We start from the raw sequence: 24,465 nt of genomic DNA, 5'->3' as shown, positions 1-24,465 counted from the left end.
TTACGATTAGCGAGCATTTTTCTCCACTTGTCGAAACAAGGAACTGCAGATGTGTAGGGAAAAAAACTGCAGATGCTAGTTTAAATTGAAGGTAGACACAAAAGAATTGGTCTCGATCCGAAACGTCACCCATTCCTTCGCTCCAGAGATGCTGCCTGACCCGCTGAGTTACCAGTTTTTTGTGTCTACCAAGGAACTGCAGATGCTGGTTTACACAAATGTAACTATCGTTACACTGAACAATTGTGCCAAACTTCCGTTGCAAGGTGAAAGGTATATTTATGCACTGATTAACAGCTTGGCACATATGTTAACTGACATAAGACCAGCGAAATAAATGATTTTCAAAAAAACTGCAGATACTGCAATTCTGAAATAAAAAAAAATACTGGAAACACTTAGCTGATCAGGGACTATCTGTGAAAAAAGAACCAAAGTTAACATTTCAATTTTGAGATCCTTAGTCAGAGCAAAGAGAAAAAAAGTTGGCGAGTGTTGTGGACAGGTAAAGAGGATATCTCTGATTCCTTCTCTCCAGAGATGCTGCCTGTCCCGCTGAGTTACTCCAGCATTTTGTGTCTACCTTCGAGTTAAACCTGTATCTGCAATTCTTTCTGACACAATGAGATAAAGGTTACCTTGGGGATAAGCAGTATCCTTTTGGTTAACATATTAATGGGGCTTTTGGTTAATGTATTAAAGGGGCATGATCCTTTGTTCATATAAAGTTATGTAATGAGGGCATTTAGAGAATTACATTACAGATTTCCAATGTAAAAATTATGAAGTGCATGCCCATTGGGTCACTTGGAGCTATTGGAATGCTAATGGAGAGCTGCTAATAGAGAGAGAAACACTAGGCCAATATCGAAATTGGATAATCTGGCTCCTTCTGATGAGCCAGTTGTATAATTCAACATTGAGTCCAGAAGGCTGCAATGTGCCCACAAGGTGCTGTTTCTCAAGCTTTATTATAATAGTAAAAATATCAGAGATAAATAGATCAGAGTGGCAGTTTCATGCCAATGGAGTGTATGCGCCTTCTTGAAAGCTTGGCTTTTCAAGCAAAATGTCAAAATAACGTTCTGTTTGTCTTGATGCTCCAAACAACCCTCCACAATTCAGTATAAAGGGGCCATAGAGCAAGACCTGGTAAATAGGATTATTCAAAGTTTAAAGAAATTCAGCATGTTACCAAATACTCTTAATAAACCTACCAATGTATTGTATCATATCATATCATATCATATATATACAGCCGGAAACAGGCCTTTTCGGCCCACCAAGTCCGTGCCGCCCAGTGATCCCCGTACATTAACACTATCCTACACCCACTAGGGACAATTTTTACATTCACCCAGCCAATTAACCTACATACCTGTACGTCTTTGGAGTATCCTGATCAGTTGCATCATGGCCTGGTATGACAATAAGTGAGTTCCGTAGTACAACTGCCCATGCCCAGGTGATGGGTCATTTGGGATAAACATTCTCACCTGCTGAGCTACTGTGTGTATACAGACCTGCGTTTCATACGTATTTTCCAGTTTTGCTTCTTCGAGGTAAGAAAATACTGCTTTCAAAACTATTAATTAGGTGTATTTATGGTTCATTTGTACAAAACTACGATGATTGGTTTAATTGGCTTTTCCTTGGTCGCTTGCTGGCCCGCTTCGGTGAGTGAGTGAGATCGTGACGATTAATAACAACCATTTTTTATTGTTTTTGTTTTGTGGGAGAGTGGGGGGGGGGGGGGGGGGGGTGGGGGGGGAGGAGAATGAAATGAAATGTAAGATTTCTATAACTATCGATAGATAATATGAAAAGTATTTGTGGGGTTTTCACCTCTTACTGTACTAGTCCACGGCCACAAGCTGTTTGCATGTTTGTTGACTTCTGAATGAGTTGTGCATGTACATGTGTAAGTAAAATTGTGCAGTACAAAAATTAGTCATGAGTCACGAGTGATTTGATAAAGTCCACACAGCCAAAACAGATAATAAATAAATGCCCAGCACTGAGATGCATTCTCGACTGCACAGAGATATTTATAGAACGACCACAGCATCTACAGTTGCAGGCTTTGACATGGTCCGACTACAAGATACATAACACTGTGAAACTATTGGTTGGAATTGCCCCAAACGCCATGATCACATTCTTATCAAAAGCTTGGGGTGGGTGAACATCTGATACACACATTCTTAGAAAGAGCGAATTTTGGAACAGTTGATCCTGGGGATTGCATAATGGTGGTCGAGGATTTCCCATTCAAAAAGACAATTTTTCGCCAAGCCTATTTAGATTCTCCATCCCAGCGGTGGTTATCAGCAAATGACCAGAGAAAAAGTATATAAAACCAAGAAGGTTGCCAATGTCTGCATACATGTTGAACAGGTCGTCTAGTGGTTTAATATCCTGAGAAATCACTTTATTCCTCATATTGTTGATATTTTCACCACCTGTGCAGTATTATGTAATTTACTGCCTCCATTGGTGTGTAAATGTGTTGTTGCTCTTGCAGATCATTTGGGTCAGAAGTTCAACTTTATGTTCAACAAGATTTGATCTGAACTGAAATCCAGAACTCAATCAGTAAATGTACAGAAGTTCATACAACTCTTAATTGCTTTCATTACATTTAATCATTTATCAATCATTGTTTCAGTGTACATTAGCCATTAAGTTCACTAGCAACGCTCTTTGATTATCCCGAATGACCTTTGACAAATCCCATGATTCCTTGTGTTTATCAAGATACCGAACTCGCTTATTCCAATGCACATCACAGGCACAGCCCTTCCTTTCATCACAAGCATCTACATAAGGTTCTGCCTCAAGAAGGCAGCAGCCATCAATAGGGATCCCTGTCATCTGTGCTATACCCTGTTCTCACTGCTCCCATTGAGCAGGAAGTACGAGAGCCTCAAGACCCACACCACAGGTTCAGGTACATCTATTTTCCTACAATCAGGTTAATGAACCTTTCTAATCCTACTTCAGCAATGGAACACCAGAGGCCACCTCTTGCATTAGCATGAAGTTGTTTTCTAATTATGTTTTGCACTAATGTTTTCTCTTGTTTTTTGAAAAGTATTTTTCTTATCAGTTTTGTAGAATTCATGCATAATTTATGTATAATTTAAGTTTTGTGAGTTGTGTATGTGATGCTGCTGCAACCAATTTTTTCATTGTACCTGTGCATTCAGCATGTTGCTAAATATCCATAATAAACTACTACCAATGTACTACAGAAAGTATTCTGATCAATTGCATCATGGCAATTCCAATGCACACCACAGGCACAGCCCTTCCTACCATCACTAGCATCTACATGAGGCACTGCCTCAAGAAGGTAGCAGCCATCATCAAGGATCCTCGTCATGATCCTTGTACTTGTGCATATGACAATAAACTCTGATTGACTTGAAAAAAACCAGTGCATCATGTTCCTTATCTTACTGGGCACCTTTACCTCACAGCACACATCAAAAATATTATTCAGCACAGTGCACTAGAACCTCCTTTGAGAAACTTTCAATGCAACATTGCTGACTATGACCCATGGAGTGACGTCAAAATCTAGATGTACAACTCAATCATTATCCAATCTCTGTATAATGTGAAACTTGGGTGACTCACTCATTTGTAGATCTAGGGTAGATAATCTGAAATGATGTTTCTGTAGAATCCTCCGCATTGAGAAGATCCATGCACTCTAATGCGTCCTTCCCCGAACATACCCAACATTAACCAATAATTCTCAACATCAACTCTAATGGCGTGGACACCATGCACACATGGCTGACTTTCAACTCCCCAAATAAGCTTTATAATCCCAGCGCAATCACAGCCAGAGAACCCAAAGCAATCAAAGTAAATGCAACAAAGACCCACTGAAGGCATACCTCAACAAGCAGTGTTATCATAAGCTGGGAAGAAGCTGGCCACCAATGATGTCAGTGGAGTGGAGTTAAAATGTCCAACAAGTCTGCCTCAAAGAACACTTCTTGTCCTGGAATAGGAATAAAGTGTAGAAAAGGAAGCAATTCACAGAGAGCAGGCATTACTCCCAAATGGAAATGTCTGCAACTTGCATAAGTCGATCCTCCAGTTCACATATCCCACATGACGTTTTCAATAAAAAATTCTGAAACCAAAACTAAAGACTAACGTCAACAAATAAAAAGGTGTCAATATAATAATTCATCAGAAATGTTACAGGAGGGATACAGATAAAGAAGATCGAGGTTAGTGAAAATTTCACCAATACACTTTGATCACATTTTTATTTAAAGTTTACTGATAAGTTAGTCGAAGAGACAATAGGAAATAGTAAAAATAGTAACATAATATATTATACTGGAGCTTCTACAAAGTTGTAATAACCATAATTGACATTTAGATTCACTCAAAATCATAATTTACAATTAAAAAGGTAAAGAAAATAATTTATGTAGAGCATTTCACATCCTTAGAATACCTCAAGGCAATTTATTACCATAAGAGTATTTTGTTTATAAATCACCCACATATGTGTGCAAGATACATCTTCTGGATGCACTGGGACGCATCCTCAGTGATGTGACCAGGGGTCATCGGGTGTTTCGGGTTTCACAACCCTCGCCCAAGCGACCCAGCCGTGGTTGATCAGGCCCCGACTTGCGTCCCAGCAGCAACTGCCCACGGATCAGCCCTCTTAATCCAAAGACATCTAGTGGCTTTCTCTGCGGCTTTGCTTGCGGATTGAATGGCCCTCTTCTTTGCCAGCCCCGTAATGACCAATTGGTTGAGGACTTTGCAGAGTGAGCGTCCTGCAAAGCCTCTACAGCCCACCTCTATGGGTTCATAGCATGTCTTCCAGCCTCTGTCCCGGCACATCTCCACCAGCTCCTGGTACTTTGCGCGTTTCCTCTCATTTGCTTCTTCCCTACGCCCTTCCCAAGGCATTGTCAGTTCCAGAATGATCAGCTGTTTTGTCACTTCAGAGGTGATGATCATGTCTGGCCAGAGTGATGTTGCTGTGATGTGCTGCGGAAATTTCAGCTGTTTGCCCAGATCGACGTGCAGCTGCCAGTCAGTGGCCGTGTAGAGGAGGCCCGCCCATGTATTTGGTTGTGGTCGAGGCTTCTCTCCAGCTTTGACAGAAGTGATTGATTTCTTCGGGGCATGGTGGTGTTTGCTGCTACTGATGGTAGTGGCTATGCTCTCAGCAGCCACCTTAAGCACCTGGTCATGGCGCCACCGATAGCGACCTTCGCCCAGGGACTTTGGGCAGCTGCTGAGGAGATGTTCTAATGATCCCCTTCCAGTGCAAAGTGGGGAGGAAGGTGTCACGCTCTTGCCCCAGACGTGGAGGTTTGCTGGGCTTGGTTGGGCATCGTAGACAGCTTGGACAAGGAACCGGACGCGCTGGAAGTCTGCCTGCATGATGTTTGACCAGGTAATCCTGCGCTGCGGTATGCTCTCCCACCTTGTCCATGCTCCCTGCCGCCTGAGCCCCACCGTCCTGCACACACGTTCTTCCTCCACACCTGCTCGGGCCTCTTCCTGGATGATTGCCCTGGGCCTTGCCAACCTGGGTCTTAGGGAAATATCCCAAGCCCGCTCTGCCAGTTGCTATGACTCCCACCAATGCCAATATAAATCACCCACATATAGTAATGTAAAACATTTGTACGCAGAATTTCAAATCTGTACATCCACCATTGCATAATTTAAGGTATACTTGTATTACAAATAAGCAGTCACTTTCACTCAAGAAAAAAAACAATAGCAACTTTGAAACAAATTAAAAACTTATATGAATCATATAAAAATAAAACTCAGAAAACAAAATTGGATTGAATACAACTTAACATTAAACATTAAGTATCAAAATTCAGCGTTGTGGATATTATAATAAACAAAATACCGTAATGTAATTTAGGGAGACAAGATATCCTGGTTAATCCAGTTCATGGAAACTAGTGCAGAAATGAGCCTTTAATGAATTTTAAAACTACTAGAACATTTTAAATTTATATGGTTTCATTGATCATTATATAATCAAAAATGAGGCATCAAGTATTCACAAATATGGAATCATCATTTGGAATATCTATTATTTCAAGACTAGGTTGTTTGTTGTTAATTTTTCTTTGGTTTTCAAGCTGTTAACTCAAAACCAAAGCAAAATAATACAGCAATCATCTTATAGCAGAGATACAAACATATTTTCACAACTTTCCCAAAATCATAAATGAGGCAAAACCCACAAACGAGCCAAACAAATGCAGAAGATAATTCACAGTGCATTGATGGATTTATTTGACATCAGTGTAGGGGGTGAACACTTCTCCCCCAGGATCTATCACTCCTACCATCACCCCCAACCCTATGCAGTTTTTGGATAACACTGAGCAGCAAAGCAGCCTTCAGCAATTTAAATCAGGTAACATATCACAAATCATAAATCAAATCTGATGTGCAAGATAATGTTCTTATTTTGGTTCCCAGTGAGGCAAGAGTATTTATTTGTCACATGTATCAGATATGAACATGGATAATGAAAATCTTAGTTGTTGCAGTTTTACTGGCACATTAATCATTTCCGATTCATATTAGAGTGAATGAAGATATCTTTGATGGTAGAATTTAGAGAATTATATCCTCATTTCCCAACCTTGTAATGATTAAGCTGGAGGTATCACACTATAATGTTCCTGCATTTGATGGATCCACAAAGACATGGAATTTCTTCTTCAGGTATGGATCCCACCGAGTAATTGTAGTCCCATGTCAACTCTGATCCTGCTTTAACATACCTAATAAAAACAGGCACACACAATGAGTCTCTCAATAAAGGAAGAGGTGGCCTTCCTCATTAAGACAGCTTTCAAACTAATGCAATTAAGAGCAAGTGTCAAACACATGAATAAATATGGTACAAAGTTTGATGGCTTTATATTATTCTTATGAAATAAGTCCAGTTCAATATTAGTAATATTGAACTAGAGTAATGAATGAATTAAAGTCATGTGTCAGCTGTTTTCTGAAATTCTTATTTTTAAAAACTGTTATTAATATATTTATCAAATAAGTGTCTGTTAATATCTTCTTACCTATTAGTAAAAAAAGCCACCCAGGGAAAATTCTTATCATGAGTATCGACAAAAACACTTTGTACCGTTAGATTTGGATCACAGCTATGCTGCAAACAAGATCAGAAAATAAGGATCAGAATACACAAACCAGGCCAAGCAAAATAGAAAAAAAATGTAATTGAAGATATTTCATGTCACCCCAACCCCCACACCTCCTCTATAGTTTGAAGCTAACTTTTTTCCCTCTTTCCCCAGTTCTGACAAAGGGCCTTCCACCTGAAACTTTAACTCTGTTTCTCTCTCTACAGATGCTGCCTGATTTGCTGAGTGTTACCAACATTTTCTTAGATTTAGATTATTTAGCATCTGCTGTTTGATTTTTTTTTACATGTTGAGTAATTAAACAGCATTTCAAGAGAAGGAATATGTTGTTTCTTCCATTTGTGTGCACAGCTCATTCCCTTTTCCATTTTAGTCATAGTACCCCTCACCCACTTCTACAGTAATGGAAATTTCATAAAATTTACAAAGATGTTCAACCGCCAAATGTGTCAGTTTCTATTTCCTGTAATAATTGGTTACTTACATTAAGAAAACGACCTATATTTCCTTCTTTTGTGGCATCCAAAAGATAACAATAATCCCCTTGATAATAACCATTGCAGATTCTGTGTAATTTCGACATTGGTTGCTTGTGATTGTCATCTTGAATCAATTTGTTTTGTATATTTCCATTTTCATTATCTATTTTATTTTCCTGTTTATCTGTTTCTTGTTGTGCTTGTTGAGAGAACAAAGGACATTCAAGAATGTTTCCAGAAGGGATAGAATGGCTTTTTCTGTAATCAATGCTGCTCTTGTTTTCTGAGACTCCTATAAAGTTACAAGTATATACAGTTAGTAAGTCCGGTACATTTCTGATGTTGCCTTCATGAAAAGCAAACTATCAATCAGGGTATATTTAATTGCGATCAACTTCAATAACTGTTTAGCTGATACCTGAAAATCAAAGTAAAATGTTTCCACTGTTCATCACGAGGATTTCCACTTACATCTGTGGACAGAAGTGCTTACTCTGAAATGCTTACTGTTTCTCTTTCCGCAGATGTTACCCGACTACTGAGGTAATTTTCTGTTTTATTTCAGATCACCAGCAGCTGCAGATGTTTCTATTCCATGTACATTTAATTTCAACATCATTAATTGTAATGACCATTTCTAAATTGTAAATTTCCCCGTTGTGGGACGAATAAAGGAATATATTATTAATCATCTTTTATGTCCTCTTCCAAATAACTGGTACTAATCCCGTAAATGAGATACAGGCATGAACTTCACCTAAAAGTTTGGTTTCTTTTGCAAATTAGTGAGCGCCATTAGGTCATTTGATTGCAATGTTAGGGGATGGAAACTTCTCCTCCAAGCATCTACCACCACCACCACCCCTAATCCTCCCATACAATTTCTGAATAACACTCGGGAGTAGCAAAACAACATTCAACAATTTAAATTGGGTAACATATCTCAAAGTACAAATCAAATCTGGAGCCCAGTGCTGTGTAATAAGGAATACAATTACCTTGCAGGGCTTTTAGTCCCATAGAGAAAATCTACCTTTGTCCATAGGAATTAAAGTCATACGTCTCATGATAATCACAAAATCCATAAATTCAATTAATTTTGACATTTAAATTCAAAAATAAAACTCCAGGTGCAGGATAATAAAGTTAAAGACAATAGTATAACAATTGCCCAGGCAAAAAGAAAATGGTGAGGTTTGCAGAACCATTTTAATTTATTTCTGACATACGAGATAATATTCTTGTTTTGGTTCCCAGTGAGTGAAGAATGTTTATTTGTCACATGTACCGGATATGAACCAGAACAATAAAATTCTTACTTGCTGCAGCTTTACAGGGCAATTAGATATTTGCAATTCACATTACAATGAATGAACAGAGAAAGGAGGTAGTTTCAATAAGAAATCAAGAATTCATCTTCACAATGACTGTGTGGTGATACTGATATAATCTAAAAATAGATTGGTGAGACTGAGGTTATAGATTGGAGTTTTTCCACCATGTGTTGTTTCCCAAAATATCTGTTCTAAGTCCAGTCTGCCAGCTCTGCCAATTCAGTGATAGTGTGGCTTAGAGGTCTCTACCTCGCATATATTTCCTGCCTTTGCTACTATTAACGTTTCTCTCATGTGGTGCTCAACATGATTCACACTATTCATCAACCGTCAGGTGACGTTAGATGGCTGCCCATACCTGTTGACTGACATGATATGTAAGTTTACATCTCCCAAGACCACTTCCTTTCGTTTGCATAATACTGCGTCACCATAATAGTAGGTCTATTCTTACGGTGTTAATACACGAGACTGAGACATAAATTAGGCCTTTATCTTAATTCTGATACACACTAAGAAGTTGCTGAAAAGGACTTTGCAGGGTTTCTTTTAAAACTTGGAGCACCTCTGTCATATCAGAATTTGAAGATAGACACAGAATGCTGAAGTAACTCAGCGGGATAGGCAGCATCTCTGGAGAGAAGGAATTTGTGACGTTTAGGGTCGAGACCCTTCTTCAGCTCAGTCTGAAGAAGGGTCTTGCCCCGAAACATCACCCATTCCTTCTCTCCAGAGATGCTTTTTGTCCTGCTAAGTTACTCCATCATTTTATGACTATCTTCAGTTTAAACCAGCATCTGCAGTTCCTTCCTACACATATCAGAATTTGAAGTTAATTCAGAGTGGTGCATCATGTTTATTGTTGACACTCCCCCTATATTGTTGTCATGCAATGTTACAACTGTTTCAGAGAGCAGCTGATAATCAACCATTTTCCTATAGGTCTGTAGTCAGAGGTGGTAATAGAAGTTTAATTTCTTTATAAGATATAAATAAACTAGTTTGCTTTTACACCAATAGAAACACCATTAAGGCCATTAAATTTTTTTTAAAAATACAAATTCATCGTAAATGTGCTGGTATTTTAATATCCAAATGATCAGTGCAGTGGTATAATCACTATACCATCCCCTGATTTGCACACGATGAAGGATGACATAAACAGGGAAAAGCCAATAAAAATTGGGTTGGGGGATATGTCACATTGAATGACCTGGTTCTGGCAAGCTTGGAAAGTAAAGCGCTACATATAATCCTTTGATTAAAGGATGTGGTTAAAGATTATAACACAAAAAGGTTGCATGCAGAGGTTTTATTTTTATTTTTATTTTTTAAACTATGTCGTTAATGTCACACAGGAAGCATACAGAGAAGATGGCAAATAATTATTTAAGCTGGTACATGCATCTTCAGTCTTGCAAATAGATTTCCTGTGCCACAAGAGTCTGGAACAAAGACAGCAAGTGAAAAACATGCCGAAGTATTTGGAACGGAGCAACAAATGTGGATTATAATTGTTGGATGTGTGGAGTTGAAGGCAGTTGCAGAAATTTATGCAGAGACATCACTACTACTTGTAAAAGGTGACTGAAATCACATCAGATCAGTTAGCTCAGGAGACTGGGGTACACCAGGAAACCAACCAATCACAGTAGAGAATTGATAGTTAATACTGGAATCAGTTTCACTATTTCGTGCAGCAGGGTCTAGACTCATAAGGGTCTAGACTTGCTCTCCCCAACCTATTTCTCACGTATATGACAACCCTTATATGATAACCATCTGAATCCTGATTTGTATCAACAACTGTACGTCACTATCACCACTCAAACTCTCCACTGTTCTATTTGACCTGTTGCTTACTCAAAGTACATTTTGGAGGAGCTGAACTACCAACATCAGGAGGAAGGCCAACTTCCACCTTGCACAGTCCATCAACGCGAGACTGTCCAAAACATGGATGCCTGACATATAAACTCGCTACTGAGCTCATTGAGGATTTGCCAGGGCACAAACCTAAGTCAATTTAAAAAACACGTTTTCAAATCCTTCCACATTTCCACTAGTTTCCACCTAAAAGAAAACCTTAATTCCTCCATTCATCCGAGTTTGCAAACTTCCTCTAATTTGTTTAATATTGTTTGAGTTCTGATTAGTTTAAATAGAGTAAAGTTACACTCATTCATAAGATTATAGTGCTATAGTTATAGTTCAGGATAAAAAATCTGTTGAATTCTCTACCACTTACTATTTCCTCAAAAATTTATAAACGGCATAACGAGCTTTAACCGATGACTGCACTGAATGGCAGAGCAGGCTAAAAACGACTGAATGGACCTGCTGCTACTATTTTCTATGCTCTATTCTTTGTTAACACCAAAAGGGTGGAAAAATCCAGGCTTTAATCTTGAAATAATTTTTTTAAATCTTGAAATACCTTCATCATTGTTGATCGGATGATTATCTGATAGAGTCTTGAGTTTCTTTGGTGAAGAGAGCAGTAATGTTCTAGAGTGTCTTTTGGGTCGCTCTGCTGATGATTCCCTTTCATCCTCCTCTGAACTACTGTGCATAAATAATTTCTGGCCCTGAAGCACAAAAATACAAACCAATTTTTCTAGCCAAATAGATTTCAATAATAGCAACTTGCTGCATATTTGCTCGTATTCTCAAAGAGCAAAAGTAAACAATCCTGAACAATCAGGAGCAAGAATAAGAATATACAGACATGATTTTGACAGATTAGGCATTGCAAGAGAAATCAACTAATTATAAACTTCTCTAAAATTATTATCTTGTAAAAACACATTGCTTTGACCTTCTTCCAATTCCAGGTGGGTTATGCACTATAAATGGTTTCTGTTTTCACAAAAAAGTCCTCATTTTAGGGCAGGAAGAGAACCGACTGCTGCATAGAGTCAGAAAGCATCTGCTCATAGCATTAACTCATCTTTTTGAAACTCTCAAAATGAGGTAAAACTCAATGTCTTCTAGCTCCTAGGTAGAAACAGTAAACAAACACAAGCACAGCGGTTGAGTTGCTACCTTAGAGCGCCAGATACCGAGGTTCAATCCTGACTAAGAGCTTTCTCCGTATGCTCCGGTGTCCTCTCACACTCCAAAGACCTACAGGTTTGTAGGTTAATTGGCATCGGTAAAGCCATAATTTGCTCCTAGTGTGTGTAGGATAGGTGTTAGTGTACAGGGATCGCTGGTCGCTCGGACCCGGTGGGTCGAAGGGCCTGTTTCTGCACTCTATCTCTAAACTAAACTAGCCTGTGTTGACAACTGCCATTGATTGGAAGGATATCTATGCACTTTGGCTTTTGGGATCTTCAAAGTGAAGAAGGGCCAGGAGTACCACCGGTCAGATGTGGATAAATGAGTCAGAGACATACAACATGGAAAGTCACCAACTACATAACAACTTTTTCTCTCACATCCCCATCAACAATCACCTCCACTCCTGATACATCTACAGCAAGAGCAATTAACAGTTGTTACTTAACCTATATACCCACATGTCTTGGGCACATGGGAGAAAAGCGGAGCACCTAGGGAAACCCGCATCGTCACAGGGAGAATGTATAAAGTCCACACATACAGCACCCAATGTCAGGATCAACCTTGGGTCTCCAGAGCTGTGAAACTGCAGTGTTAACCACTGCATCACAGTGCCACTTTGTAAATTGCTACTTACTTAGTCTAACGCATGCCTTACTTAGTCAAAAATTGTAATGGCCATTAATGTGAGGCAGCTTCACACCACTGAACAGACAGATGGTTTTAGATTTATTACTGTTCAAAAATATAATGTCGTAAGATTCTTGCATGCACACTATAAGCATATCTTCTGGAGTGAATTGCAAATTCTTGGGCACTGAGGATTTGAACTGGTGACCTTCCACAGATTGTGTAAATAATTTCATCATGTTTTATGATCTTGTGACTAGATCCTGGTGATTACAAATATAATTTCTTTGACCATTTATTTATGTCCAGCTTAAGGGTGTCCTCCACAGGAATACTGGACCAAGCCTGGGAATGAAACGTTCAAGGGTGGCACTAAAAATAGATACATAATCAAAAAATACCAGTGGTGTGACTCACAGAGTACAATTTACAAATAAAATAACGATATCTATGTGCAAAAAATCTTACAATGCTCCCAGACCTTTTACCTTAGTTTTTACTCTAAGGTAACCTGCACAAGCCTTAGACATTTACTACCCAACATACGTTCTGTCTATGGAAACAATTTTGTGTAATAACACCTAAAGGGAGGATGCAAGTATCAATTGCCACAACATATGTATAATCCCCAAATCAAGTTTTGTTGTAACATTATAACCGAAAGAAAAAGGGGCAGAATTAGGCCATTCAGCTCATTGAGTCTACTCCGTCAATTAAATCATGGCTAATCTACGTCTTCCTCTCAATCCCATTCTCCTGCCTTCTCCCCATAACCTTTGAAGCCCTTCCTAATCAAGAACCTATCAATCCCCACCTTAAAAATACCCAATGTATTGGGCTCCACAGCTGTCTATGGCAATGGATATCACATATTCACCACCCTCTGGCTTAAAAAAAATCCTCATCTCCATTTTGAAGGTGCATCCTTTTATTCTGAGGTTGTGCCCTCTGGTTCCAGACTCTCCCATTACTGGAAACATCCATTCCATGTCCACTTTATCTAGGCCTTTCATTATCCCATAGGTTTCAATGAGATCCACACTCATCCTTCTAAACTCCCCTTGAAATGCTCCTCATGTTAACCCAATCATCCCTAGGATCATTCTTGTAAACCTCCTCTGGATCCTCTCTAAACCCAGCACATCCTTCCTCAGATATGAAGCCCAAAATTGCTCATAATATTCCAAATGTTTGATGAAGCCTCGGCATTACATCCTTGCTTTTACATTCTGATCTCCTCGAAATGAATACTAACATGGCATTTGCCTTCCTTACTGCTAACTCAACCTGCAAATTAACCTTTCGGGAATCCTTCACCAGCACTCCCAAGTCCCTTTGCCCCTCCGATTTCTGAATCCTCTCTCCATTTAGAAAGTAGTCTATGCCTTTATTCCTTCTATCAGTGCATGACCGTACACTTTGCTATGGTGTTTTCCATTTATCATTTATTTGCCCACTCTCTGAACCTGTCCAAGTCCTTCTGCTGACTCCCTGCTTCCTAAATGCCACATGCCCCTCCACCTATCTTTGTATCATCTGCAAACCTGGCTGCAAAGCCATCAATTCCCTCATCCAGATCATTAACATATAACATGAAACGTAGCGGACCGAACATCGATCCCTAGGAACACCACTAGTCACTGGCAGCCAACCAGAAAAGGCCTCTTAATTCCCACTCTCTGCCTTCTGCGAGTCCACAAATTTTCTATCCATGCTAGTAGCTTGCCTCGAATACCAAGGACTCCTAACTTGTTTAGTTCCTAAGTACCTTATCAAAGGCCTTCTAAAAATCCAAGTAATTTACATCCATCGAATCTCCTTTGTCTATCCTGTTTGTTACCTCCTCAAAAAACTCCAAGATTTGTCAGGCAAGATCTCCCTTAACAAAACCATGCTGACTTTGGCCTATTTTATCAAATGCTTCCAAGTACCCAAAACCTTATCTGTAATAATCTATCTATATACTAAAACGTCACCTATTCCCTCTCTCTCTCTCTCGAGATGCTGCCTGACCCGCTGAGTTATTCCAGCATAATGTGTCTACCTTTCTGTTAACCAGCCTATAATTTCCTTTATTTTACCTTGCTCTCTTTTTAAACAGTGGAGTCACATTTGCGATTTTCCAGTCCTCTGGAACCATTCCTAATTCTAGAGATTCAGGAAAGATCACTACTATTGGCTCTACAATATCAACAGCTACCTCTTTCAGAGCCCTGGGGTGTGGTCCATCAGGTCTAGTTGACTTATCCACCTTTAGACCTTTCAGCTTCCCAAACAGCTTCTCCTCTGTAATAGTGACTGCACTCACTTTTGCCCCATGCTTCTTGAATTTCTCGCACATTGCTGGGGTCTTCCACTGTGAAGACTGATGCAAAAAACGTATTCAGTTCATCCACCCTTTCTTAGTTTCCCATTACTACTTCTCCAGTGTCATTTTCCAGTGGTCCAGATGCCTTCTGTTGGCTTTTAAAAGCTTCCCAATCCCCCCAATCTTTGTACATTATATGCCTTCCCTTTTGCTTTTATGCTATTTTTGACTTCCTTTATCAGCCATGGTTGCCTCATTCTCCCCTTAGTACGTTTCTTCCTCTTTGAGATGAAAAGATCCTGCGTCTTCCAGATTATTCCTGCCATTACTGCTCCACTGTCATTCCGGCTAGGGTCCCCTTCCAATCAACTTTGGCCAGCTCCTCTCTCATGTCGCTATTAAACATAAACATTATGCATTCCCATCCAAACAATATTTATATCTCAACCAAAATCACAGAAACAGATAATCTTCTCGTCATCTCAATTGTTGTTCCAGACTTGCCCTGTGTGCGAACTGACTTTTACTAGTTTCTCTCTCTTACCTCCAATAGGAAATTCACATAACTGCTTTCCATACGAGGTAAGCATATGGGGAAACAGTTGTGCGAGTTGTTCAATTGTAAATGTCAGATCTGCAAGGAATACTTTCACATCTAACATTATCAATGTAATTACACTGTGGACAGAATAAATGGATCGGTTTCCTAAATACTTATTAAAACAGGAAGAATGTCTGACATAACTGGTGACTCTGCTGCTTTTCTTTCCTATCAGATTGCAAAATAGTCTGCATAATACTTTTCTTTTCTCTTATAAAATTTATTATAATATTCTTCCAATATTTTAATGCAGTCTATGTTGCCACTATTATTAACACATAGTGAAATTTGTGCATGCATAATCTCAACAAACAAAATTTGAATAGATGGCGGTTTGACCAAATCTTGTTGAAAATCAATGTAAATCGGACTTTCTAATTCCTTTTTTTTCCAGCTGTTACTTTAAGAAATTATAAGGAGAACACACATCAAATCAAATTAGTTTAGCAGAGTTTTAACCTGTAGTGAGAAACCACTTTTATAACAATTATGTAGTCTTTAAAACTCAACCAGGTGTCTTTTGCATTTATATTCAATTAAAATTCAGTGCACTTATTAAGGCCAATATAAGAGAGCAGAAACACCATTCAAAATTATCAGTAAATCAATGGTTTGGTTGACTGAGACACATGTATTACTCAACCAATACCACCAAAATAATTAATTGGAAATTATGAATTGATAGGGTTTTATGGAATTTACTCAACAAAGTCTATTGGATGCTTTTATTTTCACCTGCTCCTGAAGCTTTCTTCGACGAGCCTGAAGAAGCGCCGTCTTTGTTTTAGGCCGTTCTATTGATGTCAATTCAGAGTCAGGCAATTCAGACTTGCAAACTCTGAGTTTTTTCCTGCTGACACAAGAGATTGTAAGAAGTCTCAAGTCAATTTAGCTTTACTGGAGTTTTAACAGTAGTGAGTAACCACCTTCAGAAAAGGGTTATGTACTTATTAACACCAAACTATTGGAAGACATAAATCATTATCCAGCATCCTTGGGGAATGCAGGGTGCCAGTTAGTGAAATATGCCAGCTTGTTATGAGTTAAGTATGTTTTCATGTAATCAATAATATTAAACATTACTGAAAAACAAACATGAAATATAGCATGTGTAGGAAAATAACTGCAGATGCTGGTTCAAATTGAAGGTAGACACAAAATGCTGGAGTAACACAGCGGGTCAGGCAGCATCTCAGGAGAGAAGGAATGGGTGACGTTTCAGGTCGAGACCCTTCTTGTACAATACTTACCAATGAGTTGGAAAGCAATATTACCCAGCAGGCTAGAAAAAAAGATGCAAGTGATACACGACAGCAGGGGGTGTTGGGTTGCTCCCTCAGTGATGTACCGATATCAGTCAGAGCATCCCACCGGACTGCCCCAACACCAGCATTGTTTCAGCAAATGCTCCCTCAAATGTTGCTCTGCACTACCACCACCAACACCTCCTCCCCCCCTCCTCCCCCACCCAAAGTGCTACTTCTGGAAGGAACCAGTTAGAAAAGTGCCTTTTCTTTCTTGCAAAGGTGCACTCCCTACCCATTGTATGATCTTAACCCAAACAGTCCAGAATTCCTTTCTCTTCCCCTCCCACCCCCACCGGATTAGCTGCTATTTGACCCAAACTTCCAGCAGTTTGTTTTTTTGTCTTAACAGAGAGATGGCTCCCAAGGTATGGGACGTGTTCTATGCTTTTCAGGGCCTCATAATATATAATTTATTTGAAATTCTGACAGTTTCAACAGCTATTCTGATCTGAGAGTTGACACTTACCCAGACAGTTCCATATTTTGTGTTATTAAAGGTGATGTTTTCAAAAATGGAATTACTTCATCCTTCTTCAAACGTGTTATTGTCTCTTCCGTTTCTTGTAATAGTTTACATTCAGGTTCTGAATTGGAGTCTTTCTTTTCTCTCTTGATGAAGGTCATTGCCGTTTTGCTGCTACCTGAATCGGTATCATTAACATTAATAGCTTTCTCATTTTCTTGACTCTCTATTTCATTTGTGGTCCTTAGTATTCGTCCTAAAAATAAAAACAAATTGAAGATAGTATTTTCACAAATTTTCTGCAAAATTGTATTAACACGTATAATTTAAGTAATATGAAATCTATACATTGTCAATAAATGTAAAGCCTTAACAAAATATAGTTTCATCCAGAATGTCTCAACTGGGAAAGGCATCATGAAACACAACACTAATTCATGTGACAAAATTGCTTCCAGGTTCAATTCCAGATATGCAGCAGACTAGCTAATGATGAAAAATGTAATTCCATATTTGATATAGTACAGAAAAGTAGAAGTGAAACATTTTCCTTCTTCATCAGTGGTTTAAATGCATTTATGTAAACATAGAACAGTACAGCACAGGAACAGGGCCTTTGGCCCACAATGTTTGTGCCGAACATGATGCCGAGTTTAACTGATCTCATCTACCTGTACATGATACATAACCCTCTATTCCCTACACTACTATGTGCCTATCTAAAAACCTCTACACACACTACTATTGTATCTGCCTCCACTACCATCCCTGGCAATGCGTTCCAGGCTTCCACCACTCTGAAAAAAAAACTTGCCCCGGACTTAAACCTTTCCTTCTCACCTTATAACTATGTCCTCTAGTGTTGGACATTTCTACCCTGAGAAAATGGTTCTGACTGTCTACCCTATCTATCCCTCTCATAATTTTACATATTTCAAGTCAAGTCAAGTCAAGTCAAATTTATTTGTCACATACACATACTCGATGTGCAGTGAAATGAAAGTGGCAATGCCTGTGGGTTGTGCACAAAAAGAATTACAGTTACAGCATATAAATAAAGTTAATAAGTTACTAAACATAGCACAAAAAGTGTCGACAAAAATTTAGTCTCTGGGGTTATCAAAGTTGACAGTCCTGATGGCCTGTGGGAAGAAGCTCCGTCTCATCCTCTCCGTTTTCACAGCGTGACAGCGGAGGCGTTTGCCTGATCGTAGCATCTGGAACAGTCCGTTACTGGGGTGGCAGGGGTCCCTCATGATCTTGCTTGCTCTGGATCTGCACCTCCTGATGTATAGGTCCTGCAGGGGGACGAGTGTAGTTCCCATGGTGCGTTCTGCCGAACGCACCACTCTCTGCAGGGCCATCCTGTCCTGGGCAGAGCTGTTCCCAAACCAGACTGTAATGTTGCCGGACAGGATGCTCTCTACAGCCCCAGAGTAGAAGCAATGAAGGATCCTCAGCGACACTCTGAATTTCCTCAGTTGTCTAAGGTGGTAAAGGCGCTGCTTAGCCTTACCCACCAGTGCGGCAATGTGCGTTGCCCACGTCAGATCCTCTGCGATGCGGACTCCCAAGTATTTGAAACTGCTCACCCTATCCACAATAGACCCATTTATCTCGAGTGGCGTGTACGTCCTTGGATGTTTAGCCCTTCTGAAGTCCACAATCAGCTCCTTTGTTTTAGTGACATTCAAGAGGAGGCTATTGTCCTGACACCAGAGTGCCAGATCAGCCACCTCCTCCCGGTAGGCCTTCTCATCGTTGTTGGAGATCCGGCCCACCACCACAGTGTCATCAGCAAACTTGATGATGGAGTTTGAGCTGAACCTGGCCCCACAGTCATGTGTGTACAGGGAGTACAGTAGGGGGCTAAGGACGCAGCCCTGGGGGGATCCTATGTTCAGGGTGAGGGAGCTAGATGTGTGTTCCCCCATCCTGACCACTTGGGGCCTGGCAGTGAGAAAGTCCAGGACCCAGGCACACAGAGGGGTGCTAAGCCCCAGTTGCAGCAGCTTCTCAACCAGTCTGCTGGGGACTATTGTGTTGAATGCTGAACTAAAGTCAATGAACAGCATCCTCACATAGCCCCCCTGGCTGTCCAGATGAGAGAGAGCGGTGTGTAGAACCTGGGAGACCGCATCATCCGTGGACCTGTTCGGACGGTATGCGAACTGTAGTGGGTCCATGTTGCGAGGAAGGAGGGCGCAGATGTGCTTCTTGACTAGCCTCTCAAAGCATTTCATGACAACCGAGGTGAGGGCCACCGGTCGGTAGTCATTTAAACACGCTGGAGAGGCATTCTTTGGCACCGGTACAATGATGGATCTTTTGAAGCATGCAGGGACCACGGACTTTGCCAAGGAGAGGTTGAATATTGTGGTGAGCACTGGAGCAAGCTGAGTAGCACAAGACTTTAGTACTCGCCCAGATATACCATCTGGGCCTCCAGCTTTCCTCGTGTTCACACGCGTCAGAGCCCACCTCACCTCATGCTCGGACACCGAGAATGTGTGCACATCCCCGGCGGTGGATCCCCCTCCAGCCTCGCTAGCCAGCGCCCCTTCGGTGCTGTTTTTAGACGGCGAGCTGGTGGTGTTACCCGTCTCAAACCGTCCGTAAAAAGAGTTCAGGTCATCAGCTAAGGAGGAGCCGGCACTTCCGGTTGAGGGGGTGCTGGACCTGTAGCTAGTTATAGTCCGTAGCCCCTGCCAAAGGCGCCTGGTGTCCTGCTGCTCCATCGTCTATCGTCTCCCCTCAACCTTCAATGTTCCAGAGAAAACAATCCAAGTCTATCCAACCTCTCCCTGTAGCTGAAACATTCTAATCAGGGTAGCATTCTTCCTCTGCACGTATTTCAAAACTTCCACATCTTTCCTGTAATGGGGTGACTAGAACTGCACACAATATTCCAATTATGACCTAAACAAAGTCCTTAGAGCTGCATCATAACTTCCTATTTAATACCCCAAACAATGAAGGCAAGCATACCATGAAGGCAAGCATGCCTTCTTTACCACCACAGGGCTTTCTCCATCGCTGCTCCCACCCTATGGAACTCACTACCCCAAACCGTCAGAGACTCCTCCTCACTCACCACATTCAAAACATCACTGAAGTCTCACCTGTTCAGTACTGCCTTCAACCACTGAAGGTCACCTCACCTTCTGTCTCCTTTCTCTGTTCGTTTATTTATTTATCGATTTATTCACTTCCCTATGTTCTTTAAATCCCTGTAAAGCGTCTTTGAGTATATGAAAAGCGCTATATAAATGTAATGCATTATTATTATTATTATCTACTTGTGCTGCCATCTTCAGTGAGCTACAAACTTGGACTCCAAGATCCATCTGCACATCAATGCTGTTATGGGTCTTGCCATCAACTGCATACGCTCTCCTTATATTCAACCTCCCAAAGTGCAATACCTCACACTTGCTTGGGTTAAATTCCATCTGTACAGATCTCAGCGGATCTTCACTGGTCACAGACCTCCTGTCTGATTATCTTCCTTCCACCATAACCATCTTCTATGAATATGCCAGTTCCGAATCCATACAACCAAGTCATCGTGAATCCCATACATCTCAATCTTCTGGATCAGCCTACCAAGAGGAACCATATCAAAAGCCTTACTAAAATCCATGTTATCAACATCCACCGCCCTACTTCATCAATCTCCTTTGTCACCTCCTCAAAAAAACTCATCCAAGTTATTGAGATACAACCTGTCACAGACAAAGCCTAATTGTCCCTAATTTGCCCATTCTCTTCCAAATAAGAGTAAATCTTATCTCGAAGAATTCTCTCCAATTGTTTCCCTAACTACTAACGTGAGGCTCACCGGCCTCTAGTTCCCTGGATTCTCTCTACTTCCTCTATTAAATAAAGACACAACATTGGCCACTCTCCAGTTTTCCAGGAACACGCCTATGGCTAGAGAAGAAACAAATACCCTCGTCAAGGCCCATGTAATTTCCTCTCTTGCCTCCTTCAATAACCTGGGATAGATCCATCAGGCCCTGCAGATTTATCCACCTGAAAGTTCTTCAAGAGCCTCAGCACCATCTCCACACTCAATCTGCCCTAGTGTACTTGTATTCTCCACACTGATCGCGCTGTCCTCCAAGCCCTTCTCTTTGGTGAATACAGATGCAAAGTACTAGTTTAGTACCTCTACATACTTCACCTCCAAGCATAGATTTCATCCTTCTTTCTTTGAGCGACCCTACCTTCTCTCCAGTCACCTTATTTTTAACATACCTATAAAAAGCCTTGGCATTTTCCTTAATCTGTATCATCAATGACATTTGGGCCATCTAATCACCTGCTTCAGTTCTTTCTTGCTTATTTTATGTTCCTCATAAGCTGTCTACTGCCACCTTCTTAAACCTGACATATGCTTTTTCTTCCTTACCAAGTTTGCAACCACTTTGGTCATCCACGGTTTCCTTACCTTGCCACCCTTATTCCCCCTCCCTACTGGAACTTATTGATCCTGCACTTTGATCAGCAGGACTTTAAACGAATCTCGCATGTCATCTGTGGACTAACCCAATAACAACTGCTCCCCAATCTACCCTTCTTAGCTCCTGCCTAATGACATTGTAATCTGCCTTGTCCCAATTAAGCATCTTTCCCCAACATCCAGACCTGTCCCTATTCAAAACGATCTTAAAAATTATGGATAGACACAAAATGCTGGAGTAACTCAGCGGGACAGGCAGCATCTCTGGACAGAAGGAATGGGTGACGTTTCGGGTTGAGACCCAACTTATGGAGTTGTGATCACTATCTCCAAATTCTTCTTCCACCGCAACACCAGTCACCTGGCCGCGCCCATGTCCCAATACAAGGTTCAGTATGGCCCCTCCTTGAGTCGGATTATCCACATACTGTTTAAGGAAACCTTCTTGGATATAATCAACAAATTCTGCCCTGTCTAACCCTCTTGCCCTGACTAAGTCCCAGTTAATATTGGGGAAGTTAAAGTTACCCACTACAACAACCCTGTGGTTCTTGCATTCTTCCGTAATTAGTTTTAGTTTAGTTTACAGATACAACAAGGAAACAGGCCCTTTGGCCTACCGAGTCTACACCATCCAGCGATCCTCGCACATTAACACTATCCTACACACTAGGGACAATTTACACTTATACCAGGCCAATTTACCTACATACTTGTATGTCTTTGGAGTGTGGGAGGAAACAGAAGATCTTGGAGAAATACAACACTGTTTTTAAAATTTGTTTTGGGGAGCAATAAGTTCTAGTTCTGTTTCTGTAATCTTCTCTACTCCAAGTTTCCTCGTCTCCTGTTTCCTCACAGCTTGATCTGGTTTAGTTTAGTTTAGAGATACAGCACGGAAACAGGCCCTTTGGCCCACCAAGTCCACATCGACCAGTGATCCCTGCACACTTTCACTATCCTACACACACACCAGGGAAATTTAACCAAGCCAATTAGCCTATAAATCTGTATGCCCTTGGAGTGTGAGAGATCCTAGAGAAAACCCACGCAGGTCACGGGGAGAACGTACAAACTCCGTACAGATTGAACCTGGGTCTCTGATGCTGTAAGGCTGCAACTCTACCGCTGCACCACCATGCCTTGCATAATCTGTCTACATGTCTGATCCTTTATCTCCCTCTGACTATTGGGAGGCGTATAATGTAATCCCATTAGTGTGATTGCTCCCTTCTTATTTTTGAATTCGTTAAAAAATGAATTGAAATCAGCTTTAAAAGGCACAAATATTTAAAATATCTAGTGACCAAGTGGCTATTTCTTGGAATTCCTGTTATTTCCGAGAACTTGTAAAATATACACCATAACTGATCACACCATATCAAATCCACCCAAAACTTCATCCTCAACATTGATGGTCTCCCAGTATCCACCTCACCTCACATCCGGAATCTTGGAATCATCCTTGATCAAAACCTCTCCTTCGACAAACACATCAAACACATCACAAAGACAGCCTTCTTCCACCTCAAAAACATTGCCCGTCTCCGTCCATCCCTCTCCTCCACAGCTGCAGAAACCCTCATCCACGCCTTCATCACCTCCCGTCTGGACTACTGCAACAGCCTCCTCTATGGCGCACCCTCAAAAATCATCAATAAACTTCAATACATTCAAAACTCCGCTGCGCGTCTACTCACACGCACCTCGATCCGTGACCATATCACCCCCTTCCTTTATAAACTCCACTGGCTCCCCATCCCCCAGAGAATCCAGTACAAAATCCTCCTCATAACCTACAAAGCCCTCCATAACCTGGCCCCATCCTACCTGACCGACCTCCTCCACAGGCACACTCCCACCTGCACCCTCCGCTCTGCCGCTGCCAATCTCCTATCCCCCCACATCCGGACTAAACTCAGATCCTGGGGGGACAGGGCTTTCTCCATCGCTGCTCCCACCCTATGGAACTCACTACCCCAAACCGTTAGAGACTCCCCCACACTCACCACATTCAAAACATCGCTGAAGTCTCACCTGTTCAGCACTGCCTTCAACCACTGAAGGTCACCTCACCTACTGTCTCCTTTCTCTGTTCATTTATTTATTTACTTATTTATCTATTTATTAATTTCCCTATGTTCTCAAAATCTCTGTAAAGCGTCTTTGAGTATATGAAAAGCGCTATATAAATAAAATGTATTATTATTATTATTATACCTCATTGTGCGAAACTTAGATAGTAATTATACCTGGGTTCATATAAATTATTTTAATAAATGTATTTGTAACATATTGTAAATTTAGTAACAACTCGCACACTTTGAAGGAAATGGTTTGTCCCATTTCTCAATTGGATACAAAGATTGACATAATCAATGATATTATTGCAAGTGCAAATAATCGATGGCAAATTGTTTGCCACAGAAAATAAATTCTTTCCAAAACGTGGGGAATGGAAAAATGGAACAACTCCTAGCTGGCAGATATCAAAGCAAATTTTACTTTATTTTGAGAACATAATAAAAAATGTAAAACTTGGATCTAGGAATATATGCATTGTTTACATCCTTAAGTTTTACACCGGATAGAAACAAGAGAAAATTAATAACACACACAACAAGCATC

The 24,465-nt window shown here is 40.6% G+C and overlaps 1 protein-coding gene across 1 annotated transcript in view; it reads right to left on the bottom strand.

Moving 5' to 3' along the window:
* LOC144598444 (uncharacterized) overlaps positions 1-24,465 on the bottom strand; it is a 91,930-nt gene that overhangs the window by 34,202 nt on the left and 33,263 nt on the right. The window contains exons 17-22 of the mRNA XM_078408587.1: positions 17,376-17,628; positions 16,338-16,455; positions 11,438-11,588; positions 7,672-7,958; positions 7,104-7,192; positions 6,693-6,806 (exon numbers count right to left, since the gene is read on the bottom strand). Of these exons, the coding sequence (XP_078264713.1) occupies positions 6,693-6,806; positions 7,104-7,192; positions 7,672-7,958; positions 11,438-11,588; positions 16,338-16,455; positions 17,376-17,628 (1,012 nt within the window). The remainder of the gene's footprint in view (positions 1-6,692; positions 6,807-7,103; positions 7,193-7,671; positions 7,959-11,437; positions 11,589-16,337; positions 16,456-17,375; positions 17,629-24,465) is intronic.

The sequence above is a fragment of the Rhinoraja longicauda genome, chromosome 12 (genome assembly GCF_053455715.1).
Source record: "Rhinoraja longicauda isolate Sanriku21f chromosome 12, sRhiLon1.1, whole genome shotgun sequence".
Lineage (NCBI taxonomy): Eukaryota > Metazoa > Chordata > Chondrichthyes > Rajiformes > Arhynchobatidae > Rhinoraja > Rhinoraja longicauda.
The sequence above is the reverse complement of the archived record's forward strand: the minus strand, read 5'-3'. Positions and strand labels throughout refer to the sequence as shown.